The sequence below is a fragment of the Ipomoea nil genome, unplaced genomic scaffold (assembly GCF_001879475.1).
Source record: "Ipomoea nil cultivar Tokyo-kokei standard unplaced genomic scaffold, Asagao_1.1 scaffold1043, whole genome shotgun sequence".
Taxonomy (NCBI): domain Eukaryota; kingdom Viridiplantae; phylum Streptophyta; class Magnoliopsida; order Solanales; family Convolvulaceae; genus Ipomoea; species Ipomoea nil.
In genome coordinates this window covers 11,126,451-11,153,603 of record NW_017617471.1, presented here as the reverse complement: position 1 = coordinate 11,153,603, position 27,153 = coordinate 11,126,451, and the positions used below count along the sequence as shown (strand labels likewise).

The window sequence follows — 27,153 nt, the reverse complement described above, 5'->3', positions numbered from 1 at the left end:
AGGGAGCCAGGCACCGCATCAAAGCATACATACATACATACAAATGTATTATTATATTTTTATTTAGAGCAAATTACACTTTTGGTCCTGTGACTATTAGGGGTGTGTTAATTTGGGTACGTGACTTTTAAAATTAACAATTTAGTCCTTTAACTATCATTTTTTTAGCAGATTTGGTCTTCCTGACCAAATTGCCGGTGGAATTTGGCTGGAAAGACATTCGAATTTTTAAATCAAATATTAGTGGGGGTAATTCGGTCTTTTTAATTATAAAAAAATAGCGTTTGATTTAAAAATTCGAACGTCTTTCCGGCCAAATTCTACCGGAAATTTGGCCTGGAGGACCAAATCTGCTAAAAAAATGATAGTTAAAGGACTAAATTGTTAGTTTTAAAAGTCACGTACTCAAATTAACACACCCCCAATAGTCACAGGACCAAAAGTGTAATTTGCTCTTTTTATTTATTACCAAACTAAGAAATTTCTTCATCTTAAACCCATTCGGATTACTTATCAAGTATTTTGTTCCAATTATCATTTCAATTTTGGTGTTTAGTTGGAAGGAAGGAATTAAAGGGAAAATGAATTGTAATTCGGTGGGAAAAGAATAAGGTGAGAATAAAGTATGAATTCAAATTACGTTGTTTGGTAGGGAGAAATAGAATTTTGGAGTTGGAGAAGAAAAGAAGTGGTATAAAGACTAAAATATCATTGTGTAATAATAATAGTAAGAGTTTTTACCCATTTTAGTCCCTTACTATGGCTCATTCTCAATCTTGCATTCCGACTTTTAATTGCACTCAATGTGGCCTCTTGACTTTTAAAAATTACCCAAATTTGGTCCTCTGTTACCTTTTCCATCAATTAGGCGTTAAGTTGGGGGTATTTTGATCTATTCACGGAGGTGCTCACCTGCGTCTTCTCCGGCCCGGAGGATGTTTTTTTGGAGAACCCAAAATCCGCCATTTTCGCAACCAAGTTTTCGTCGAGCAAGATGTCATCTTAAACAGCCCCATTTGCACTCGCCGACTCCAAAATCCTTGAAAACCCCATTTGCACACTAGAAAACATTAATTAATTAATTAGGTTTTCAACCATCGAGCAAGATGTCCTTAATGCCAGTCCAATATCTGCAGGTAATGCAGTCCCCTGGCTGATCTGATGCAGATTTCCAGGCGTTGTTTCCATGAAAGCGACGAGAAATTCTTACCGTAAAGATGGTCCCGTAAGCTCTCGTCCACCAAACCCAAATACACACTGCCGAAGCCCCTGATGCCGATGATTTTGGTCGTCTCCCAGTTGTTGGTAGCCTCCTACAATTCCAAGAAAGAGAAATACCTTCTGAATTCGGATGTTGATGAGAAGAACAGGTTGTTCTGCCACGATCCTAACAGAATCTTGTTGTTGGGGTTCGTGAAAGTTGCGTCTCTGGCATGGACGGGAAGCAACCACGACGAGAAACTACTCCTCATCTGCCAGTCTTGCGACCGCTTTCGCCAATAGACGGCCATCGCCCCCAACCCCACGAACGAACCGAACATCATGACGAATCCGACAGTCACCACCGTTTGACAGTTGTTGTTATTACCCTCCGACAATCTCGTGCCATCGACGCCGAATTCTCCGCCCAGGCTCCCCACATAATTATTCATCTTAAACACCTCGAGCCCATTAAGGATGGCATTTCTCGTGCCCTGATTTGGAGTCGGCGAGTTCTTGCGCCGAGGCATAAACCGCCGGCAGAGCAATCAACGGGGAGCCTTCCACTACCTAGTAGGAGATGATCGCCGGCGAAACCGAGACATGATTACCCATTTCCTTAGGGTCAAGCAGATGAATGGACTAAAATACCCCCAACTTAACGCCTAATGGATGAAAAAGGTAACGGATAACCAAATTGGAGTAATTTTTAAAAGTCAAGGGACCACATTGAGTACAATTAAAAGTCGGAATGCAAAATTGAAAATGAGCCATTGTCAAGGGATCAAAATGGGTAAAAACTCTAATAGTAATAACAACTATGGGTAGTAGTGTCATTTCATTTGTTTTTTCTTTCTCAAATTCATTGAATTTCAATTCATGTGGAATTGCAATTCCCTCCCACCAAACAATGTAATTGAGGTATTCATTGAATTGCATTTCAACTAAAACGAAATTACAGTGAACCAAACGCCCTGAAAGGTATGCCTCTCTTGTATATAGAGAGAGAAGAAATAGGATTTGATGAAACAACTAATTATCTTGAAATTACTTTCATGAAACGATTGATGGAAGAGAAGATTCCAGCTGCTTGGTCAAACAGAGATGCTCCCTTCTCTTGCTTCTCATCTACTTCTCCAAATATTATCTGCCCCCAAGAAAACAAATCAAAAAGCCATAAACTCCTCAGATATACTATGCAATGGAGCATTAAAAGTTCATATAGAGCATGCATTTGATACTTGCGACAAAAGGTAAAATCACTCATCTCAGACGCTCCCGTACCCCGATTCGACAGGATTGTGGAGGGGTAAATTATGGTGACTTAACTGATCAACATAGGCTAGACTTTTGCTCATTGGGCACATGGAGCCCTCCTCATTTTGAGAGGTTGTTCCTACACTACTATTGCTGGTGAGACTCGATCCTTGGTCTTTTGTGACAAATTTCACTTCTGTGACCAATTGAGCAACCCATGTACGCTCCATACTCGATAACGTGGTTCGTGTATCATCAAACTTTGATCAAGATCGTACAAATTACACAAAAGAAGTGAAGGATCAGAGCAACTAACCTCCAGTTCTTCTGCAGTGGGGCGGCTAATCTGCTCCTTGGCTAGGAGATAACGGCCAAGCCGATCCTTATTATCATAGAACACCTTCCACAATCTGGTTGGGAGCGAGGGAGAGTGACAATAAGCCTCCTCATTAATAAATACCCATCATTCTCAAACTAATTATAAACACTTCTAATGCATACAGAAACCATACATAGGTGGTTATGGCAATAATACAAATAAAGAGATCTAAGTGTTAGGATCAAGCCTTTATCATTACGCCCAAAGCTACAGCTAGTAGCGAATGCACAACTTTATTTCTTTAAAGACAGACTGTCATCACATTTTTGATAGGCAAGGTGTTGGACTTGACTCTTTACCGGACTCTGCCCAACAACCCTCTAGCCACCAATTGCTGGGCTTGGCCCGTTACCGGCCTCCGCCCAACAATTCCCCATCCCAGTGCTAGTCCATACCACTTGTTAGGATCAAGCGTTTACCACTATGTCCAAAGCTATAGCTAGTAGCGAAGGTGCAACTTTATTTTCTTATAGACAGACCGCCATCACATTTTCGAGAGGCAAGGTGCTAGACTAGGCTCTTTACCGGCCTCCGCCCAACAATCCCTTAGCCACCAATTGCTATACTTGGCCCGTTATCGGCCTCCGCCTAGTAATTCCCCATTCCAGCACTTGCCAGTCCATACCACTTGTTAGGATTAAGCGCTTACCACTACACCAAAAGCTATAGCTAGTAGCGAAGGCGCAACTTTATTTCCTTAAAGACAGACTGCCATCACATTTTCGAGAGGCAAGGTGTTAGATTTGACTCTTTATCGACCTCTGCTCAACAATCCCCTAGCCACCAATTGCTAGACTTGGCCTGTTACTGGCCTCCGCCCAACATCAAGGAATTGAATAGATAATGTCAAGGCACAACCATGCAATGCCCGCAGATAATGAAACCATAAGTTGGCAAATTTAGTTAAGTGGAACTCAGCAAAAGCGCAGGAGAGGGGCCAATTAATTTGCAAACCTAACCTGTTGTAATAAGATAGATAGTTTTAGTCCTTACCCGGGATAACATCTAAAAACAGCACCTGATGGAAAAGGTCTCATTGAGTAAACCACTGAGAAAGTGCTGCATTATTATCAATTTTGACAGTTGTTAATAGTAAGATATATAGTTACTAATATAATGTGTACAATATGATAAGAAGTGTATATATATATATACTGTATGTTCTGTGGTGCGTTAAAACTGTATGTTCCCGTCAAGCTATTCAAAAGTTACCTTAAGAAGTTGCGCCTTAATCTGCGCACATTGATCCCAACACCGACATCTTCACTAACAAGGCGTGGATTCCACATGATTAGAGGCCTAGGCTAACAAAGCAACCATAAATTTTTAAGAACGATAATGAATGAATGGTCACTTCAGAATACAGAAACGACAAACCATTTACATATTTTTCATTAAGACTGGCTCACTGGTGATTGAATTTTTTAAAAATAAACCACGAAACTCTCAACTATACAATGATTTCAGGTGATAAGTTGCTGACAGTAAAAGTGGCAATGTAAATCTTCAACTGTCCAATACTCCAATAAATATAATGTAGTAAAAATAAAGCAAGAAAAAGAGAGAAAAGGCGAATATGTACCGGATCATCAGAGAGATTAGAGGCAATTCTTTCTACGTATTCCAGCATCTGATAATCAGGAACGACCATGACAACAATTTCATCTTCATTGTCCACTGGCTTCCGGTCACCAAGACTAGAGCAATCAAAATATATGCCAATAACAAGCAGAAATGGTATATAATTACAATTAAAAAAACGCATATACCAAAGTCGAGAAGATACAACTAACATACCAAGATGTATAGCCATAGAAGATACCAAAATAACTCAAAATGTACGATTAAGTTACCTCGAGAAACCAAAAGCAGCATCTTTCCATTGATATTTCAAAAGTGCAGCTGCACCAGCATCCGGAAATATAGCTTTAACTCTCTAACAACAGAAGATTCAGATCTTAGCGATTAAAAACTTAACACAACTAACCCTTAAACCTAAACTTATCTAGTGGCAATTGAAAATGAGAAAAAAGGCTTAAAATGGATTGAGTTGTGCACTAGGTATTAGGAAGAGTTATGTGACATCTGCTTTCTGACATATTGTTTAGTTGAACAATTTATATCATTCATCAAGAATTTTGTACCGTTAAGTTTAGCTTCTGATACTATTATTTGAAAAATATAATGTGTAACCTGGCATCCTGTTTCTTCGATTAATGTATTCAAAAATATCCTTGATAGTTCCCAAAGCTCGGCTTGTGCACCCTCGTCATCAAGAAATTGCAACTGAGGTATTAGAAGCTCAACCTGAGGAAGAAAAAAGTATGGTTAGAACTTGGCTATATAAGCTTTATTAGACTCACAACTTGAACGTACTATGGCTCTCATTCCCCCAGAAGACACAAAAGTCGCACCAGCTTGGCCTGACTGCCGAACTGCCCCCTCCAAATCATTAGGTAAGCAACTACAGATATAAAAACATATAATTACACATTGCTAAAATTTGATAGTAATAATATTCTTATGAAGCTGAGATACCTTTAGACAAACTGCAAAACATAATAAAGGTGAAGAGGAAATCTCAAAGGTTGAGTATATTGTTAAGTTTGAACTTTATGTTGAGTTTGAACTACATTTTGGTCTTTATTCTTATTCCCTTTCAATTCGCTTATTCCCTTATTTGCATATATACCAAACACTATAATTGAAATTTTCCCAGTAATTCTATTCCTGCCTACCAAACAATGAAATTTGAATCCCTAATTTATTCCCATCCACACGAAATTACAATTCATTTTCCCCTAATTCCCTAGTTTTTACCAAACGGCCTGTTATAATGTATGCTTAGTAAAGCTTAAAACATTCATATTATATCATACAATGCTTTTAAACTTATTTAAACTAACAGTTTAGAAGTAACTTGGAATTATTCATGGTCATATAAGCTTTACCAAACGGGCTAAAAAGTAAAGTAAAACAAAAAAATAAACCTTGAAAATTCACCTGTCATCATCTTCTTCTTCTTCTGGGCTAGGCTGTGATTGTGAGTCTAAAGAAGATGGCTCTGTGAAGTCCTGCTCAAGATTCTCTTGGCCTTGGAACTTCTCAAACTTGGCCTGGAGCCTTGTACTACTGGACAGTGAAATTCCCGTAAGCCCGCGAACGTTCACGGGATATAGAGACAAAGATGGTGGAGAGGTGGAGGATGATTTGGGAATAGATGCGGAGCACCATGAGAGGGTTGAATATGAACAAGCGGCCATGGAAGGAACAGAGTACAGTAGCAGTTATGGAGCACCACAAAAATAAATTTTGCATTTTCTGCTTTCTTATATGTTTCCATTGGATAACGTCACTTGCATTTTTATTTATTTATTTATTGAAAAATAATGATTTTAGACTTTTAGTTCATAAATTAGTATTTACACATGTGCGTTGCATAAAATATTTGTTATAATATTTTAAAAATATTTAGATTTATATACAATTATATAAATTATAACAACCAGGACTATGTGGTCCAATGGTACCCGGGTTGGACTTCCATTTGGAAGATTATGAGTTCGAGCCTCAGTAGAGGCGTTATTGGTTCTTTGTGTTTCAGTAGGTTGAGAAAGTATATAAACAGATACTACAATGTAATAGAGCCAGTAACTTTCAAAAAATATAAATTATAACAACAAATATTATAATAACATTAAAGATTGAAATTATAAACAATTCTAATATTTGAAAGTGTATATTTAGGATATATTTGTATCTTAAAGAAATTCTTGGTCCTTGTCAGAAACCCCAAATTTTACTACAATACCAAATTTGAAGACCCTTTAACCTTTCCAGATGTGAAGAATTAAAAGTGATTCATCCATCAATTGAAAATCTTGTCCCAAATACTGCTCAGCAATTGAAAATCTTAGAAATCTGGCTGGTTGTATTGAATTTAAGCAAATGCAAAAACATCAAGTTTCATCTCTCAATCTTTGGGGTTGCAGCAAATAAAAATATTTTTCATATTTACTAGAGTTGGGCGGCGGATATATATAATACTTTGTGTTAGAGTCATTTTTTCTCTTCATCTAAAAACTCCCAATATATATAATTTTGATTTATTCATAATCCTCTCTCTTACAGGACATGAAGAATATTATATTACAGATTTGGATCTTCCGGCTTTCAACTCTTTGTTAGAATCCTCAAATTTTGAAGAGATTATACTTTAGGATGTAAAAATTTAAAAGAGAACCACCCATCTGGTCGGTTGAAAATCTTAAGTATTGCGAGCATTTAAAGAAAGTTGGGATTAAAGAACTCCCCTGGCCTCACCATCCAACAACTACACTACTTTGGTCTGGGTGGTTTTGGTTCTTGGTGTGGTAGCTTCATACAAGTTTTGGCAGAGAAGGAAGATAGCAAGGTTCTTGAGACTCTTCGAAAAGATTGAGGATGAATTGGGCATTATTGGTCATTTAAGCTAATTAATTGTCAGTTTCATTTGTATATATAGTAAAAGGCATGTAATCATCATCATCAATGTAGTAAAAAGGGACTCACTAACATAGAAACAATTTACAGTAATTGTTTTGGCACAACTCAGTATAATAAAGCATATTAAGTTCTGTCTTCTTGGTCTCTTTCACTTTTGTCTCCTTCTCTACTCAAACACTATATATATTCTATGCCACTACTGATTTGATTCTTCTACCTCCTTTGCCTCAAAAAGGTAAAGATAAAAACCAGAGAACTTGATTTGAGCACAAAGGCCAATCTAAAAGGAAAAGGTAAAAACCAGAGAACTTGGCAAAAGTGGTTGGAAGCTACCCAATATCAGAGCCAGGTTTCGATCCTGGGACCTGTGGGTTATGGGCCCACCACGCTTCCGCTGCGCCACTCTGATTGTTGAGATTAGAAGCTGTTTCGTTCTTTATGATTATAAGAGGATACTCCCAAAATGTATTTTGTCCCTAATTGTAGCAGGATTAGTTATGAACTTATGATTCATGGCAAGTTAATGACTTAGTCCTTATTTGAAAATCAGCGGATAAGAGAAATTAGAAATAAAAAAAAGTGTAATAATTAAAGGAGAAAATTTTACTTTTGGTTCCTTAACTATTATACATGAATTATATTTGGTCATTGACTATTAAAATTTTCTAAATAGATTTATAATTATGTAATTTGTATTACATTTGGTCCTGCCGTCTAACTTTCCAGTCAACTATGCAATACGTATTTATATATTATTATGGTATAATTTGTTTTGGGAAAAAAATAATTAAAATAAATCTCAATCTCAAGTCTAGTAAATAGTGCAATTGAACTCTAATTTAAAATTTTCATTAAAATTTCCAAAAGTGACAAAAAAAGTGTAATTAAATTCAAATAATAGGTAATCAATTTGATTACTATTAACATGATTTCATGTGACTATCAGATGCTTAAGCAAATCTTAAGTATACAATTTATTAAAAAATCTTTTTTAATAGCCGTCTTTTATAATAATAATCCATTTCTCCTATATGTACTCCCTATTTTTAGTTTTCTACTCTTTCATTTTTATTCTCTGATGTGTCAATTGATGATTAATTGTCTTTATCTTGTGGATCCTAATAAAAATGTTAACATCAAAATTTTGTGAGATAATGTAAAAGTTGAGGGTAAAATTTGAAAGTAAGAGTAATATTTTCCATAATATATAATCAGTCATAGCCATCATCAAGATAGTTATAATTGTCCATTCACTGTTATTCAAAATTGAAGCATATATTGCCTAACATGAATTGCGTTGGTATGTATTTTAAGGGAAGGGATTAGGTGCGGGGAGGAGTTCCTGTGTGGTTGTGCGAAAGAACGTACGTACCTTAAGCATTAAATTGTCGCACTTTAAGTACACAACACACGTACATTAATCACACAAACAAAACATCTTAAGAACACAAATCACGTACTTTAAGCACAAACTCACGTACCTTAAGCACAAAACTCACGCACCTTAAGTTTCAACAACTACTCCCATTAAGTACACACACGCACTTGAAACATAAAACTTACGTACCTTAAGCACAAGATTTACGTATCTTAATTACAAAACTTACGCATCTTAATCACCGCACAACCGCACGGGAGATACTCAACCGCACGAAAACTTAATTCTGTATTTTAATTATGTATTATAACAACGCTGATTTTGATTGATTTCAAATTTCAAAGTCGAATTATTTGTCTAAGAGTTTATATATATGGTTAGAAGTATTGCCACTGTATATGTATATTTACCGTATTCTAGCTATATGATGTACAAAAGAACAAAAGATATATAAAGATGAAAAAGCACTTTGGAACGCATGTAGAGAAAGTCAACACACATCCCTGACAGGGTGTTTGGTTGGAAGAAGGAAAATAATTGTAATTTGGTGCGAAAAGAATAAGGTAGGAATAATGTAGGAATTCAAATTACATTATTTGGTAAGAAGAACAGAATTATTGGAAATAAGAAGAAAAAAAATTGATATAAAAAAAAAATATCCTTGTGTAATAGGAAAAATAACAATCATTAAGGATATTTTTGTCATTTCATCCATATTTTCATTTCCCAAAAGCATTAAATTGCAATTCCCTCCAACAAAACACTGTAATTTGTTTTGCAATATAATGGAATAAAGTAGGAAAAGAATTACAACTCCATCCAACCAAACACCCCATGAATGTTGGTTTTCCTATGTTTATTAGGAAAAATCTGTTCATACTCCCATTTTGTACTCCTTATGATTTGGCATACTTTAATTGCTCAATTTTATAAGGGGCCATGATGTTTATTCATTTCTTTGTTTCATCCTCCAATCAAATTTAGACACAAGTGGAAGTAAATTTTCTGTTTATTAGTTTATATCCCCACACAGTTTGTCACATTTTTGGATCCCATTCAAAAAACTCCCCTACTCGTAGAAACTAGCTAGAAAGGGCCCATACAAGGTAGAGGTGCAAATGGGTGAAATAACACTTGTTAAATATATGGTGTTAGGAGTTATAGGTGTGCTGAGAAAAAAATAAAAATAAAAATTGCTCAGATTGTTATTTTTTATTTTTTATTTTTTATTCTTTTACATCAAGATAAGATTGGGGCACATTACTACTTGAGTACGTTTTGGAACAAAACCCATAATTCATGAGCAACATACCAACTCAAAATCCTTTGATTCAGACAAAGGTAGAAGCATCATCATTACCAACAGAAAAGAACTAAGAAATAAATGAGTAAGGGAGAGTGATATACCAGATTACCATTTGAAATGGCCATATTAATGTATTATTATTTTATACAATAATAACAACATATAAACTTCGATATAATATATTTTTGCATTATAAGTACAAAATCACAAAATTAGAAGGTATTTTCATCATTTTTTTTTTTTTGTGATGAACATTTCATATGTCTATATTATCCAACAATAACAACATGTAAGCTTCCACATAATATATTCTTGCATTCTAAGCATAGAATCACGAAACCAGAATATATTTTCATCATTTTTTGTGATCAACATTTCATATGGTCATATTATTCCAATAATAACAACATATAAGCTTCCGCAAAATATATTCATGCATATTAAGCACAGAATCACAAAATCAGAAGTTTTTTTTTTTTTTTTTTTTTTGGTAATCAACATTTCATATAGTCATGGTATCCAACAATAACAACATATAAACTTTCACACAATATATTCATGCATTTTAATCGTTGAGATCACAAATTCATATTATATTTTCATCATTTTGTGATCAACATTTCATATGGCCATAAAGCCATATATCCGTAAAGATAAACCACACAAATCACAATATTAGATTCTTTAAGATTCCTCAATCCATACATAAACATAAATGATAAATTCATAATCAGACCTTCAAATTATCAGACAATGATGCTAATATACAAAGTCACATATTTCCCAAAATTAGGAGATATGGATACACAATATATTAATATAAATGTATAATGATATATCACAATAAATCACACGACTTCCACCAAAATAAATCATATATCCATATATATCACGAATAATATTTCACACTATATATGACATATATCACAATAAAATGAATAAATGAAAAATGTAACACTAGGGTTTGCGATTTAGTTCGTTTCTCCCAAATATTCCTTGGAGAACAATGCATGACTTCTACAAACACCAGTCACCACCACTGCACACTCGATAGGGGCTAGGGCTTCCACCACTCCACCAGTACAACCGAATCACCACTCCAAGAATAGACCACCGGAGTTGAGCGTCTCAAAGAGTGAGATTGTGAGAGAACAGATAACCCGGAGAGGAGAGAACGAGTGGGTTGAGTCGTCGAGAGATAACTCAGACGCTCGGGAGTCTTAGGGAGTCATAGAGAACTAGACAACTCAAAGAATGAGAGAATATAGAACTAAGAGAAGAGAATAAGAGACTAGAAGATTGCACAAAATGCACATGAGGAAAATAGATATATAAAAGCAAAACGACGTTGTTTAGAAGCATCTCTAAACCCTAACCCTACATAAGTTTAGATATTTGGGCGGGTCAATTATAAAAATATCCTCCCTGCCTAAATTAACACAACCGACTATCTATCCGATTTGAGTCGATTTAATGAGTTTGGACACGGTTCGGGTCGGTTTGCTCAATTAATAGGTCGAGCGTGTGTGTCGAGTTTTACATATGCATAAAAATAGTATTGCAAAGTGTAGTGTATAATATTTGAATGTGAACTTTTAAAATTAGAGAAATTTACTAAAATATCATCGTGGTTTATTTTCTTCAATTCCTTGCTCTAGAAATGTTAGATTTAGCAAAATGCACAGCTAAAATTGATTCTTAGTTTTTTTTTTTTTTTCCTTAATAATAAGTTTTCAAATAATCATAATCAAGATGTAATATGAGTTTTGTTATAATATTTTATTGTGAAATAGTCGTTATTATAATTTCTGTAAAAAAATTTGAGGTTGAATGAAGTTAAGTTTGAGTTTTAAAAATTAGAATCTAACCAAATTCAAACTTTATTTTTTCTAATCGAATCGAGCTTCAAATTTTAATTATTTAGACTTACTTTGACTCAATTACACTCCTAATCATCTTAATGTCCCCACTTGAATTTTATCATCTTCTTTCCCTTCACTCAAGTTGCAAGCTAATGTTATGAGGTAAAAATAAAAGGTATGGTTGATTCAAATATTAGAATCGAAATAGTAATAACTTATTTTTTATTCCATTCTTCAAAAGTAAATGAATAAAAGGGTAATCCATTTTGTAATTACTAAAGAATCTGAATCTAAAAAGAATAAAAAAAAAAGTAGTCAAACAAACATGATATATACTAAGTATCAAAACCTATAGTAGGGTGCAAAAAAGAGTTAATACTATTTTTTTTTTTTGAATGTTACTGGCTCTATTACATTGTAGTATCTGTTCATATACTTTCTCAACCTACTGAAACACAAAGAACCAATAACGCCTCCACTGAGGCTCAAACTCACAACCTTCCAAATGGAAGTCCAACCCGGGTACCATTAGACCACATAATCTTGGAGTTAATACTTAAAATGTCATCGACTATAGTGATTTTTTCAGTTTCGTACTAAACGATTTTGGCGACCTAATGTAGTTCCAGACTTTTGTGTTTTTGCTTAATTTAGTCATCAATTTGTTATTTCATCAAATTGGTGTTAAATAAATGTATAATTCAGTAATCTCAATATTGGCCTATCTTTACTCTCAGCAATCGTTATGCCTTGGACCCGTGTCCAGCATGCTTCTGGACACGGGTAACAGTGCCGTTAGGCACTGTTATCTCCTTTTTTTTTTTTTTTTTTTTTTTTTTTTTCAGATCACTTTGTTATAGAAGTATATGTTCATAATTTTATTACTATATGTTAATAACTATACATTCATAACTCCATAACTGTACGTTCATAACTCTATAACTGTACATTCATAACTCTATAACTGTACATTCATAACTTCATAACTGTACATTCATAACTCCATAATTGTACATTCATAATTTTCGAAGCTCTATGTTCACAATTTTAGAGCTCTATGTTCATAATTTTATCACTATATGTTCATAATTGTAAGTTCATAATGTTAGAGCTCTTTGTTCATAATTCGATCAATAACTGTACATTCATAATTCCATAACTGTAGATTCATAATCTCATAACTGTAGATTCATAACTCCATAACTGTAGATTCATAACTCTATAATTGTACATTCATAATCTTCGAAGCTCTATATTCACAATTTTAAAGCTCCATGGTCATAATTTTATCACTATATATGTTCATAATTGTAAGTTCATAATGTTAGAGCTCTGTGTTCATAATTTCATAATTGCATAACTGTACATTCATAACGGCATAACTGTACATTCATAACGGCATAACTGTACATTCATAATAAAAAAAAAAAAAATAACGCCGTTAACGGCAAAACACGCGCAAATTTTTTTTTTTTAACTAAATGACGCGTTTTTTTTTAAAAACGACGTCGTTTTGGGCCCGTGTCCACAATTCAATGTGGACACGGGTCCAGAGCATAATTTGCCTACTCTCAGCCCTGCGAAGTGTCAAACCTTTTTTTCTTTTACGGATTACTCTCAGAATTACTCATACAACTGCGAATCAAATTTTATATTCACAGACTTGGGAGTAATTCGTAAACAAAAAAGGAATTTCGCACTTCGCAAGTCTATGAGTAAGAGATGTCGATATTAAAATTACTAAATTGTCCCTCTATTTAACATCAAATAGACGGAATAACAAACGTATGACTAAATTGAGCAAAAACACAAAAGTCTATGATTACATTAGGTCACCAAAGTTGTCTGAAACGAAATTAAGAAAAATCATTATACTCGATGACTATTTTGAAAATTCATACACATTACAACTTTCAATCTTATTTTAGTTTATATGTGTTGTCGAAATATTACAAATATTTTCTTTTTAGATTATTTTTGCTATTTGTGAGTTTGTCTAATTACTCGATGTAGCAGATTGTGAGAGAACGGGTTCGGACATGCGGGTTATACTTTTGATCCGACACTGTAAACGCTCCCAGAAATTTTAAATTATAGCCGTTACAGCCAAGAATTAGACCCCCCCACCCCTCCCTCCTTCCATTTCAAAAACTTGAAATCCCACCTTTTAACCCTATTCTTGGCCGTTTAGTCCTCTCTCTCTCTCTCTCTCAAGCTTTCAACTTCGTCTTCTTCTCCTTTCTCCACTACATTTGGTCTGCGAGCTCTGAAATTCATTGTACTCTTTGCCGATTTCTGATAATTGTGGTCTACTCATGGACGGTAATCTCACAAACTCTCTTTACATAGTTGTATATACATCTAGGCGCTTGAATTATCCATACACGTTAACTTACATTCGGGTGTATCTGCATATGAATTTGACCAGTGGTTTCGTTTTCAGATCAAACTATTGCGACTCTCTGCGACGATTTTGGTAAAGTTTTGACCGTCTCCGTTGAGAATTACGAGCCGCCGTTGATTCACAAAGCCGGTCTGTCTAAGATTCCCGTTTTGAATTGTTTGTTATAATTATTAATTTTAATTTCCTTTTTCAGGTTTTTTGTATGCAATTTTTAGATGTTCTTTTTCATTTGAACTGCTTGTTCGATTTCCTTCTGCCTTGAGTTCCCAATTTATACCATCTTTTTTTACTGATCTTTCCCCCTTTCAATAGGATTCATTAGCTAACTATTCTTTTCCCGAAATATCCCTCAAAAAAATAGTGGGAATCTTTTGTGTGAATTTGACGTCTTTCCAGTTGGTCTTTTGTAACTCATTTGTCCTGCGAGAACCAGTAGTCTAGAACTTAGCAAACTGAAATAAATAAAATAACAGAGGTACTCAATTATTTTATTTGGAGGAAATGGAATTTCTGATTTTCACTTAAATTTGATGAAATTGGAAGAAAATTTTGTTAACCATGCCTGTATTTGAACTTTTTGCACAGCAGAAAATATTAAAAGCATGTTTTTTCTAATTTCACCTGATCCTTAGAACTGACCTTTGTTTTGTGGGATTGATTGATTCAGAAACAGTAGAAGTGAGCACTGATTTGGGGGATGAGAGTATTGTTTCAAGTGACACCCCAGAAATTTCATACCAAGAACAAACTCTTCCTATTTTTCAGAAAATTGAAGACCTGTCCACTAAAGTACATGTAAGCATTTTGACTTCATGGTTGAATTCTTCTGTTGAGAGAAATGAAATTTGGCATAGTTTCCTTGAGTTTTTCCTTTTAATATTCTGCTCTTATTTTCCTCACAGGAATTGAGAAAAGAACATGCAGCTTTAAGTGATGAAGTGAAGGGTATCACTGGAGATTCTTTTCCTTGTCCTGAAGTTTTCTGCGCTCTTAAGGATCTTAGTATGTCTCTTTTCTGATAGACTGATCTCTTGGTTTTTTCTAGTGTGCATTACTCTCCTTGGTTATTCTTTTTGTTTTTCTTTGGTTTAATTATGGTAGTTGTTTTGGGTTGTTATTAGGTGTGCAACATGAACTTCTTAGGACGAAATATGACGAAGAGTGTGCTGTTTTGAAGAAAAGATATCTTGATGAGTGCTCAGAGAGGAAGCGGCTCTACAATGAAGTAATTGAGTTGAAAGGCAACATTCGGGTTTTCTGTAGATGTAGACCGTTAAATTCTGAGGAAGTTGCGAATGGCTCAACATCTGTGGTTGACTTTGATATGTCTCAGGAAAATGAGATACAAATTGTTTCCTCTGATTCTTCTAGAAAGCAATTTAGGTTTGATCATGTTTTTAAACCAGACGATGGTCAAGGTAAATCTTTTGTTGAGTATGCATATTCTAGGTTTATTGTAAAGATCTTATAATGATATACTAGTATAATTACTCAACTTTTGCAATGCAGAGGCTGTTTTTGTTGAAACCATGCCTATTGTAACCTCTGTTTTGGATGGTTTTAATGTCTGCATTTTTGCCTATGGGCAAACTGGAACTGGCAAGACATTCACAATGGAAGGAACGCCTGAAAATAGAGGAGTCAACTATCGAACTTTGGAGAAATTGTTCAGCTTATCTAGTGAGAGGAGCAGCATTATGAAGTATGAGTTGTTTGTCAGCATGTTAGAGGTTTACAATGAAAAGATAAGGGACCTTCTTGTTGACAACTTCAGCCAACCAGCTAAGAAGTAAGTTTCAGCACTCCTAAGTCTTGCTGTTATGATTTTATCTCGTCATATAAACTGTCAAATTTGTTCTTTTGGCCAGAATTCAAAATTTCTATATATTTTAACTTTTAAGGAATCACTGTGTCATGCAACTAAAACATTTCTGGAGCTTCTATATCCTAAGAAATTTGGATATCTTGTATTCAGGTTGGAGGTAAAGCAATCTGCAGAAGGGACCCAAGAAGTTCCAGGACTCATTGAAGCTCGTGTCTATGGTACTGATGAGGTGTGGGAACTCCTCCAGTCTGGAAGCCGAGCTAGATCTGTTGGATCAACTAATGCTAATGAACTCAGTAGTCGCTCACACTGGTATTTTGATGACTTCATTCAGTTCATTGCTTGTCCTTTTGTTTTTTCCCTCTTTCCTTACTCCCAATCTATAATGCTGCATTATAGTTGTCAACTAAGAAAATTCTACTTTATCAAATAAATACCAACAGTTTTCTACTCTCACAGCTTGTTGCGGGTGACTGTAGTGGGAGAAAATTTAATAAATGGACAGAGGACAAGGAGCCACCTCTGGTTGGTAGACTTGGCAGGAAGCGAGAGGGTGGGTAGGATTGAAGTTGAAGGTGAAAGGTTGAAGGAATCTCAATTCATAAACAAGTCCTTATCAGCACTTGGAGATGTGATCTCTTCTCTTGCATCAAAGACTGCTCATGTTCCATACAGGTATCTCTCCAAACCCCCTACCCCCTTCACATGTATTAAAGTTGTATGCACGTGTGTGCATTCTTCTTCTCCTTTTTTCGGTGTATAATATTGATTTCTTGTGGACTTAACCAGGAACTCAAAGCTCACCCATATACTGCAGAGCTCTCTAGGTAAGCTTTTGTAGTTTCTTGCTAACTAAGGTTTTACTGTTTGTTTGCTATCAACAATTTCATCTTGAGAATCCTTTTGTCCCAGCACAGAATATACTTTCTGAATCTGTGGTTTCCTTATGGGAAAATGTTATTTATCCTGTTCTTACCTCTAATTCAGTTAACAACAAATGCAGGAGGAGATTGCAAGACCCTCATGTTTGTCCAAGTCAGTCCTAATGCAGCTGACTTGGGTGAAACCCTTTGCTCACTTAACTTTGCCAGCCGTGTCCGTGGAGTTGAGCATGGTCCTGCTCGGAAACAAGCTGATTTTACCGAACTTCACAAGTACAAACAAATGGTATGCAGAGATAACAAACAGTATTTGAACAAGCGTAGTCTCTAGTGTCGTGACTAATGCTCTGCACATAATAAACAGGTGGAGAAAACGAAGAATGATGAGAAGGAAACGAAGAAATTGCAAGACAGCGTGCAGTCTCTGCAATTGCGGCTTGCTGCCAGAGAACATATATGCAGGAATCTTCAAGAGAAGGTAAGAACTCATAAGATACTTATTACTGTTTTCGGTTTTGATTTCACAAGCTCAAGCTTATAATTTCAACATTTGTAACAGGTTCGCGATCTTGAGAACCAACTAGCAGAGGAGAGGAAGATGCGTCTAAAGCAGGAAAACAAGGCTTTGGCAGCTGTTTCTAGTCAGTCCTCAGCCTTACCTCCTGTCAACAATAGCAGAAAGATGACAACAGAGAGAAAACCACCACTGGTTCCAATGAAACTGAGAGTACCACTTCGAAAAATCACCAACTTTGCGCCTCCAGCATCCTCTATCCATCCTCCACCAAAAGCTAGGAGCTCGTTCCTACCAACTGTTCACGAGGACAAAGAAAATGTTACTAGAATGGCAGGCGGCAAATCAAAGGCCATACTGAAAGCAAGGCGAGGTTCCCTTATCGTTAGACCCTTCCCTCAGCCGGCTACAAATCAGCACCAGGTTCAACAACCAAAACGAAGAGCTTCTATTGCAACCCTGCCCCATGAGTCCTCCTCCAGCATGATAACTCCAGTTAAGAGCTCCATTGCTCGCCCAAGGAATGACCGTGTCATGGGCAGACAATCTTTTGTTTGGGACCCGCAAAGACTGTGGCGGACATCAAGGGTGCTCTCACCACAACAGAAAGAGAAGTTGGTGGAAGCCACACCAGTTGCTTCTGGTCCAAGAAGCGGCAGCACATTCATGGGAACTCCACGAAGCAGCAGTAGCAAATTCATGGCAAGTCCTCCTTCTCAACAAGTAGGTTCATGGAGGCCAAAGCATCCAACAGTCGTTGCGTTGCAGAAGAAGCAATTGGTGTGGAGTCCTCTGAAGTTGAAAGCCATGAGAAATAATAGGAAATCATTTCTGGCCTCTTGAATCGATCATATCATCTTTACAAATGTAGATCCTTGTAATTGTTTCTCTTGTTACTTATATACAGTCTGTGAATCTTGATTCTTGCTTGTTTGCTGTTATTTTAACAGCTATATACCTTTACTGGATGATGCCTTAACCTATTTTGTCTGCATATGTAACATTCCTTGAAATACATGGAATTTTTTCTTACTTCCAAAGTTTCTGTTAGTGACACTCATCTTGCATAGTTCTTAGCAGCTAGCATTAATACTCTATGAATCCTAACTATACAAGTTAATAATTCTTTACATATTTTTCTTCTAATTAATACTCTATAATTCGTTGATGTCATAGCTATTATAAATTGAAAATATTTCCATACCTACAAAATTTACACACTTTTGGCACCTAATATGCCCATTTTGTAATGTTAATATTTTTTCTTTTTTATTCCATTTTTTAATTTCAAATATCAATTTATTAAAAATTATCACAGCAAAAAATAACAAAAATGTAATAGTTTTGGTAAAAGGGTCAAGCATGGTTTGTTGTAAATTACTCCGTATCAATTATGGATAGTCTATGAATATAAATAATTAAAGCATGTATCAAAAATTATATACAGATAATGTAAATTTTTAGGAAAATGACACCTTTTTTTTTTTTTCTGAGTTATATACTTATAGTAATTTTTTTCTCCTCTCAATTATTTTAAAAGTTATGATTTTCCCCCATAATATATTAAATTGACATTTCTACCCTTAAAATAAATATTTTATTTATTTTTTTCTCAAACAAATTATTACGTATACGTAGGGATAACCATAGTTCGATTCGAATTGAACCGGACATTATAGCAATCAAATTAAAAAATTTCGATTATGATTCAGATACAGAACCCAATATTTGAATTTCAGTTTATTAAAATTATGAATCGAAAAAACTGGATCCTGAACCGTAAACCGGCCGTTCCGAATCCGATTCGCGATTTTGAACCGTTTTTATTTTAAAATAGTCTAAATTTAACAATAAATGTATTTTATTTTTTTCAATTCTAAACATAAATCAGCCGCCCCGGTTCGCGATTTTAAAGAGATAGGCAGATGGGTTGTCATATATATGCCAAGTAATAGAAGTTTTGGAAGAAGCGAGTGTGCATTACGAGATAATCTTAACTTGACCAAATTAATAACCCTAATTTTACATGATGTTGGGGGCGTCATCTGAATTGTTACGATAAACTTAAAAATTCAGTTGGTTTCACAATCATTTTAGGGCAACCAGTTTAAGAAATCACAATCTAGACGTGAGTCGATTAATTCTCTCTCGAATCAATACTGTGGGACGTGACATCGGAGTGTCGGAGAGTATGCAATGTCGACGGTGTACGTACTTGAGCCGCCGACGAAAGGCAAGGTGATTCTGAAGACAACTTACGGGCCGCTGGACATCGAGCTCTGGCCTAAAGAGGCCCCCAAAGCTGTCCGGAACTTCGTGCAGCTCTGCCTCGAAGGCTACTATGACAATACCATCTTTCACCGAATCATCAAGTCCTACCTCATTCAAGGCGGTGACCCAACCGGCACTGGCACTGGTATTTCTAATTTTTACTTGATTTTGCAGTGTTATTTGTTTTTTTTTTGTATGTTTCTCTTGAGCTGCTTGATTTAGTTTTTGTTAGTATTATGTAGTTCTGTTTAGTTTTAATACCCAATTTAGTCTTGACAGTAGTGGTTTTTTCTCAATTTAGTACTAAACTACTTTTTGTACATTGTCCTCGATTTCGATGGTTTCCCAATTGAGTAAAACCACTATATTCGAAGACTGACTTGGGTAAAACTCCTATAGTCAAGGACTAAATTGGGTATTAATAGAGGTTAAATTATCAAGGTATCTTAACAGAGGACTCAATTGAGTAAAATCATCAAAGTCAAGGACCTAATTAAGCACAAAAAGTCGCTTAGGACTAAATCGAGAAAAATCACTATAGTCGAGGAATGAATAAATTGGGTATTAACTCGTGGTTTTGTTTTGAATTTCTGACTATATTGCACATGTTATAATTCCTATGTGAGGCAGGGCAATAGGCCTGCTCATAACATATAGGAAAATTGGTTTTCAATGAGCATTTGGTCCATTTGGAGATTGAGAATTTGAGCAAATTAGAAATGAAGGTGAAAATTTGGAGGAGGAGTTTGATGAATGTGTTTGCAACTGAATTATGGCAGGAATTAAGGGTTTAGGTTAGAGCGTGTTTCCTTAGAAAGCCCCTGTGTTTCTTTTTATGTGTATAGCGTCTTTTTCTTCTGTTTTTGTTGGGACTTTGATGACTGAAGATTTTGATTTAGTGTCCTGATACTCATTTCTGGACCAATGAACGTAATATCAATTATCAAAACCATTTTGAGTAATTTGGTTTGACGTGTTTATTGTTGGCCCTGTAGTTTCTGTATGCATAACCAGCTCCTCAGTATTAATGTTATAATGACATGGTTCACTAAATAGGAGTTTGCTCTATCCTTTATGTAGATCAAAGAATGATTTTCATCGGACACTGAAATTCCTTTGATGTCATTTTTTCTGTAACGAGAAGACTGTTGGATCAGTTCATCATGCAGCATTACTAAATTGTATGCCATTTTTCAATTACATTGCTAGCTCGTTTTGCATCTGTTGACCAATAGTTCACATGGAAACAACCTTGTAAAGCAAATATAATATTGTAGTATTGTACACATATTCCTTACCCAGACCCTGCATTATGTGAGAGTTCCACACTTGTTTTGTATCCATTCATTAAGATGATTCTTGCTTACATGCAGGTGGGGAGAGTATTTATGGTGGTGTGTTCCCCGATGAGTTTCACTCTCGTCTAAGATTCAAACACAGGGGTCTGGTTGCGTGTGCTGGTGCTGGTTCACCCAATACAAATGGGAGTCAGTTCTTTGTAACATTAGACAAATGTGATTTTCTTGACAAGAAGCACACGATTTTTGGAAAGGTATGCTTGTCCAACAATTACATGTTTTGGATTTGCTACTACCTTTTATCGTCCACAAAATGTCTTCTTGCTGATTAGGGAATTACCTGCTTCCGTTTCTCTCCTTCGTAGGTAACCGGTGATTCAATCTACAATCTTCTAAGCCTAGGTGAAGTTGAAACTGAAAAGGATGATAGGCCACTGGATCCTGTCCCTAAAATATTATCTGTCGAGGTTTGTAATATTTTCATTTTCTTTTTGCCCTTCATGAGATTCTGCATATAATGAACTTGAAGAACACAAGTCTACTGCATAGAATCTGGTATTTTGATTGATACTATTTGGTCAAGCGAACTTGCTTCTTCTATTTTAGATTGTACAATGTAGAATCTTAAAAAGCATTGCAATTTTTGTTAGGAATAATATCCAATGGACTATATTAAAGTTTTTTCATTTTCTTTGTATAATTGGTTAGGTATTGTGGAATCCATTTGATGATATTGTTCCAAGGGTAACAACTACAAGGGCTTTAGCCTCTTCAGCTGACACTGACAAAAAGGATAAAAACCAGAAACCTAAAAAGTAAGTTCCTTGCCTAACTCGTGTTTGGACCATTTGGAAATATGATTTATTTGTTAAAATTTTTGTATTTTTTGGTATAATGATATAACTGAAGTTATAAGTCTGGTTCTGTATTACAGAAACTTGAATTTGCTTTCATTCGGGGAAGAAGCAGAGGAGGAGGAAAAAGAATTGGCTACCATCAATGTGAGGATAAGAAGCAGTCATGATGTGCTTGATGATCCTCGCCTGCTCAAGGAAGAAAACGCTGATGAAGCTTTGGTAATGACTTATGCACTGTTATACATCTCATCTTATTATGCTAATAAGTCTAGGTTTAACCAGTTTGAGGTGGAAATATCACATCTTATTATGATAATAAGCACCTAATTATATGTCACATGTATTTAAAAGCAACCTATCGATGCAGAAGTTATCTGAGAAAAAAACAGCAAGGGATGTCCAAAGTGTCAAAGAAGCATTACGGTCAAAAAAGGATGAGGTATCAAGAGAATCAGAAGCAAGATCTCCTGAATCCCGTATTGAAAGTGATGATGACGATGATGATGCCAACTTTGATGCACGAATGCGTAGGCAGATACTGGAAAAGCGAAAGGAACTAGGAGACATGCCGACAAAGCTAAAGTCTTCTAATGGTTAGATCTCTTGAGAATTCATATATGGATATGTATACACACATGTGCAGAGAAAGCATATTATTTTTCCTTTAATTGTGGGTTCTTAGTCATATAATCTGTATTATGAAAATATGCTATCAATTATAGTGATGTCTAACTCTAAAATTTGCATTTCTGCTTAAAATTATTCAGAGAACTCCAAGGCAAAGATTCCTTCAAGGTACGTCGTCAAATTTTCTTTCTTTACTACTTTTAACCTCTAAAAAAGCTTCCATCCTTTGACTATTCCCAAATGTATACCCAGGTCTGCTGAAGAAAGTGATGGGCAACCAAAAGTTGAAAGATTATTTATAAAGAAGAAAGGAATTGGGTCTGATTCAAAGGCTGAACGCATGGCTACAGCAGATGCAGACTTGCAATTACTGACCGGAGCTGAAAGAGAAAGACAACTGTTGAAACAAAAGAAGCGCAGACGTCATGGACAAGAAGATGAAGTATGTTATAGATTCTTCTTTCATAAACTTGCTATGCTGCTCATTCTCTACTGTTGTGTTCAAAATAAAGGGAACAAAGGGATTGGGGTGTGGTGTTCCAAAAAAATGACACCTATCTGCAGGTGGAAACAAAATATTTTCAACATTAAATCTGTGATAATCTTAATGGAATTATAAAGTCAATAATCAGTTTTTGTTTTTCAATCCTCAAGGTGTTTTTTGACTCTTCATATGTATTTCTATTTATTCGTGATTTTACATCTGATTGGTAGGTATTAGCAAAGTTGGAAAAGTTTAAGGCATCAATGTCTAAAAAGCCCAATGGTGAAAATGAAGGAGGAAAGAGCGAGGATTTATCTGATTGGGCGTCTGTCAAGCTAAAATTTACTCCTGAGCCTGCAAAGGTTGAAAAATCTCTCTCTGATCTCTCACATGTTCCTTTTATATCCAATGGATCTATATCTTCTTGTGTATCATATATGTATGTAACATGAAAATGTGTTTGCTTTATTTACTACCTAATAGTATAAAAAGTTTCAAGCTTATATTAGGCTGATTTTTAGCAATGATGATGATATTATTCTTCTATTCTGAACTGTATTGCAGAACAATATGTCTCGTAGCAATGACCCTAATGACTATGTGGTGCATGACCCTCTTTGGGAGAAAGGTAAAGAGAAGTTCAATAAAATGCAAGCGAAGCAGAAGCGCCGAGAACGAGAATGGGCGGGGAAGTCTATTACCTAAGCTCATATGTCCATACGGGATTTAAACTATGCAAGGAACGAGCGAGCCAGACTTTAGTATACCTGCCTGCCGCTCAATCACTCATACGGGATGCAGCGCCTCTAGGTAAACTCCTCCTACTGATGAAATTTGCAAGCCATTTTTGTACCAGCAAACATTCTCTCTGCGCTAAATACATTCCAAACTGATGTAAGATTGTCCTGGAAATGTAATTTTACTTTTTACACTCCCTCCCTCTTTATTTAATGGGTTGATTCAGATTTGATTTCTATACCTTTTCTCCGGTTGACATACTTAAATATACTGTTGTTTAGGTGCAACCCTTAACTAAAATATACTACAGAGTTCCGGTTGACATACTTAAATATACTGTTGTTTAGGTGCAACCCTTAACTAAAATGAGTATTATTTTATTTTTTTTTTTGAAACAAAGATCACCAACTTCATTGGAGTAGAATTTTACCCTACTTGTACACCTTATCAAAGGTTAGGGGGTCGCTTATCAAATTGAAAAAATGGAGGATATTTTTGGAAAAATAGAGTAGTGGAGGAGTGGGAAAATGAAAAATGGAGAATGGAGAATTTGTTTACTAAATTTATTTTTTCAATTTTAGTTTCGTCAGTAATCTTTCACTTTTTATGTAATTTTGGAGAATTGAAAAACGACATTCTCCAATGTTGAGACTAGCTGTCTTCATTCTTATATGGGAAGAAGTTACAGTTTTCGTCTCTAAAACTTAGAGTAATTGTAGAATTCGTCCTTAAATATTGATTATACTTACGCTTTGTTCTTAGAATAACAAATTCTTAGAATTGAAATGGTGTAGGCAAAACTAAGAAGAAAATGATAAAACTAGAAGGTATTTGTAAATGTACAAGAAAGAAAGCTAAATGTATAAGTTATCAATGCAACCAATTACATTAACATAGTTTTAATTGCAATTAATTATAAATTAACCATTAGATTTAACGGTGTTAAGGAAAAACTAAAAAGATAGGATGAGGGTAAACATTGAAAAGAGTTAATTTCATTTTTGGTCCTATATTTATATGTGACAATTTACTTTTAGTCATCTTTTTCTTTAGAACATATACCATATTTGGTTTTCTATCAACAAAACAGTTTAAATTTCATTAAATACAAAGGAATTTCAATCTTAAATTATGAATTTTGTCAAAAAAAATATAACGGGTCAATCTACTTTGTATTAAAAAAAAAAAAATCGAAATGTTCTTGTATCACAATTTTGATTTGCATATATTAAGGCATAAAATTATCATTTCCACAAGAGTTTATTATTGAAATAGTCCCTCGACTATTGCGAAATTACCAATTTAGTCCTCAACAATTTTTCTTATCTAATTAAGTCCTCCGACTTTGAAAATGCTAACCATTTTGGTCCTGTGTTAGATTAGGTGTTAGAAGTCTGTTAAATTGGAGGGTATTGATGGTATTTCACATGAGAAGATTCATTTTCAATTAATTAACTTAAATGATTAATGAACGGAAAATATTACCCAAAATCAAGCAAAAAGAAAAAGAGATCGGGCAGTCTCAACTCAGACGCGTCGCCGCCGACGACACACGGAGGAGGCCGGAAGGAGAAGGTGCAAGAGTAAAGAGGGATGAACGGAGCCTCCGACGGGTGACACTGGAAGATCGTGAGTTGCAGAAGAAAAATGGTGGATTTCGCGAGGGAAAGAAACTGGGACCAGTTCCATAGCCCAAGAAATCTCCAGCAGTAAGTTTCTGAAAAAGTCGCCAAAGTCTGCAAGGATTTTGTCCAGGTCCGAGGTGATACTCATTAGAGTCTGAATCTATCGCCAGTAACAAATTCCTTCTTGGACTTTTCTCCCCATGCAACATCACCCATCATCCATTGAAACTAAAACTCATTATAAAAGCCATGCATAAAGTCCCAAATTATTGATCCAAAAGTTTGCAACCATTTAACCCCAATAACCATCCCCATACCCATCTAGGGGAATTACGCGAAAACTAACTCCAAAACTGAGAGACCCTTTCTGTAGTTATACACCTTCATAGACACCCAGGCCATTCCTAGAATAATTTCTCTGTTGGCAACTGTAACTCGCATCCTAGAACATTTTCGAATAGGCATATTTAGGAGTTGGGCGGTTTTTTTATCAATGAAATTATGGGTTCTTCCTGAATCAACAAGTGTTAATAGTGGGGGCGCGCTGAGCAATCTCCATGTGCATCTGCATGGTCTTCTTGCCCTGGTAGGGGAAGTGGGAGAGCTGTCTGAGATATTTCAGTGGAAAGGTGAGGTACCAAGAGGCCTCCCTGGATGGGAAGAGGAAGAGAAGCAGCACTTGGGTGAAGAGCTCAAGCCAAGTCCGCCTCCGGCCACCGCCCCACCGCCACGACTGCAGCTCCGGCAAGGTCTACGTCTATGAGACTCCGCGGATGTCAACTACGAGCTCGTAGAGAATTGCAACGAGCTGGAACCTTGGAAGGCAACCGGATGCAAGGTGGTCGCTAATGGCGAATTTGGGCTGCTGGCGAAAGGGTTGGAGAGCGTGATTCCCGAGAATCTCCTCCTGGTTTGGTACTGGACGGATATGTACTACACGGAGCTGATTTACCACGAGCGAATGTTGAATCACCAGTGCAGAACCATTGATCCGGAGGAGGCCGCCGGATTCTTCATCCCCTTTTACGCCGGAGTTCAACAGAGTTCACCGGATTCTTCATCACCAGTGTTGGCAAGCTTTTGTTCACGAAGTTCAACTATACTTAATTACCAAGATCGAGGCCTTTACTGCAATATGTTCCCGTTCGATGACCATTCGAAGGATTCTCAGGAGGTTTACGGTAAAGAAGTGGAAAGACGAAGAAGAAAGGCTTTAATAAATAAAATGTGTGAAATTATCTTTTTGTCCTTAAATTTAATAGCTTGTGGATGGAATTTTAACGGAGGATCAAAATAGTTAACATTTTAAAAGTCGGAGGACTTAATTGGGTAAGAAAAATTTTTGAGTACCAAATTGGTAATTTTACAATAGTCGAGTGACCATTTTGGTAATAAACTCTTTCCACAATTACTAAGTAGAAATTGACAAATTCATAAATCAAAGGATTATAAAATATATTGGTCTTGTTTGGTAAATTTATCAGCTAATTTTAACTTATTTGATTACTATTAGTTGTTTGACTGTGTTAAAATATTAATATGAGTATTCGATTAATTAGTTTTGTAACAGCTTATTGCTCCAAAATGCTAAAATTCAAAAAATTGTTCGATCAAATTTTTGAGAAAGTCATTTTACATGTTATCAGTTAACAATTAATTTACCAAAAACTTTTCTACAATAACAAATATTATCAACTAGTCAAATTCACTAACGCAATCAGCTAAGCTATTAAAAAAGCTTCACTCCAGCAAATACACATAT

The 27,153-nt window shown here is 35.6% G+C and overlaps 3 protein-coding genes and 1 non-coding gene across 5 annotated transcripts; 2 read left to right on the top strand and 2 right to left on the bottom strand.

The window, feature by feature from the left end:
* Positions 1 to 519: 519 nt before the first annotated feature.
* LOC109181445 lies at positions 520 to 6,155 on the bottom strand. Its single transcript, XM_019331214.1, has 10 exons — positions 5,840 to 6,155; positions 5,213 to 5,300; positions 5,030 to 5,143; positions 4,690 to 4,772; positions 4,419 to 4,533; positions 4,049 to 4,140; positions 3,830 to 3,895; positions 2,774 to 2,867; positions 2,179 to 2,347; positions 520 to 547 (listed from the first exon to the last, which is right to left on the bottom strand). Exons 1-9 carry the CDS (start codon positions 6,097 to 6,099, stop codon positions 2,237 to 2,239), a joined length of 1,023 nt encoding a protein of 340 aa, XP_019186759.1. The 5' UTR covers positions 6,100 to 6,155; the 3' UTR covers positions 520 to 547; positions 2,179 to 2,236.
* A 1,503-nt stretch (positions 6,156 to 7,658) lies between these two features.
* Positions 7,659 to 7,730, bottom strand: TRNAM-CAU. Its single transcript has one exon. It is a non-coding gene; the product is annotated as a tRNA-Met (tRNA).
* A 6,229-nt stretch (positions 7,731 to 13,959) lies between these two features.
* LOC109181438 (kinesin-like protein KIN-14S) lies at positions 13,960 to 18,523 on the top strand. The gene is made up of 12 exons (XM_019331201.1): positions 13,960 to 14,189; positions 14,311 to 14,400; positions 14,939 to 15,066; positions 15,174 to 15,273; positions 15,393 to 15,689; positions 15,781 to 16,060; positions 16,247 to 16,408; positions 16,556 to 16,771; positions 16,886 to 16,923; positions 17,100 to 17,263; positions 17,342 to 17,455; positions 17,537 to 18,523. Exons 1-12 carry the CDS (start codon positions 14,183 to 14,185, stop codon positions 18,332 to 18,334), a joined length of 2,394 nt encoding a protein of 797 aa, XP_019186746.1. The 5' UTR covers positions 13,960 to 14,182; the 3' UTR covers positions 18,335 to 18,523.
* A 944-nt stretch (positions 18,524 to 19,467) lies between these two features.
* On the top strand, positions 19,468 to 24,004 carry LOC109181440 (peptidyl-prolyl cis-trans isomerase CYP57). 2 transcript variants are annotated; one of them, XM_019331204.1, is made up of 10 exons: positions 19,468 to 19,907; positions 21,136 to 21,314; positions 21,426 to 21,527; positions 21,769 to 21,875; positions 21,995 to 22,136; positions 22,288 to 22,510; positions 22,685 to 22,712; positions 22,797 to 22,986; positions 23,259 to 23,390; positions 23,593 to 24,004. In XM_019331204.1, the coding sequence occupies exons 1-10, from the start codon at positions 19,688 to 19,690 to the stop codon at positions 23,731 to 23,733; spliced, it is 1,464 nt and encodes a 487-aa protein (XP_019186749.1). In that variant the 5' UTR covers positions 19,468 to 19,687; the 3' UTR covers positions 23,734 to 24,004. The 2 variants fall into 2 exon arrangements, with proteins under 2 accessions (XP_019186749.1, XP_019186748.1); XM_019331203.1 differs by having other exon boundaries at positions 22,285 to 22,510.
* The last annotated feature ends 3,149 nt before the right edge of the window (positions 24,005 to 27,153 follow it).

What these genes read in the sequence shown, in the direction of transcription:
- LOC109181440 (XM_019331203.1), top strand. Translation starts at nt 19,688, where the DNA reads ATGTCGACGGTGTACGTACTTGAGCCGCCGACGAAAGGCAAGGTGATT. An exon ending in AAAAACCAGAAACCTAAAAA is followed by an intron (nt 21,876 to 21,994) that starts GTAAGTTCCTTG and finishes TCTGTATTACAG; the next exon opens with AAACTTGAATTTGCTTTCAT. An exon ending in GTCATGGACAAGAAGATGAA is followed by an intron (nt 22,987 to 23,258) that starts GTATGTTATAGA and finishes TCTGATTGGTAG; the next exon opens with GTATTAGCAAAGTTGGAAAA.
- LOC109181445 (XM_019331214.1), bottom strand. Translation starts at nt 6,099, where the DNA reads ATGGCCGCTTGTTCATATTCAACCCTCTCATGGTGCTCCGCATCTATT. An exon ending in GCTGCTTTTGGTTTCTCGAG is followed by an intron (nt 4,534 to 4,689) that starts GTAACTTAATCG and finishes TGATTGCTCTAG; the next exon opens with TCTTGGTGACCGGAAGCCAG. An exon ending in CCACTGCAGAAGAACTGGAG is followed by an intron (nt 2,348 to 2,773) that starts GTTAGTTGCTCT and finishes TCTTGGGGGCAG; the next exon opens with ATAATATTTGGAGAAGTAGA.
- LOC109181438 (XM_019331201.1), top strand. An exon ending in CTGCGCTCTTAAGGATCTTA is followed by an intron (nt 15,274 to 15,392) that starts GTATGTCTCTTT and finishes GGTTGTTATTAG; the next exon opens with GTGTGCAACATGAACTTCTT. An exon ending in ACTGCTCATGTTCCATACAG is followed by an intron (nt 16,772 to 16,885) that starts GTATCTCTCCAA and finishes GGACTTAACCAG; the next exon opens with GAACTCAAAGCTCACCCATA.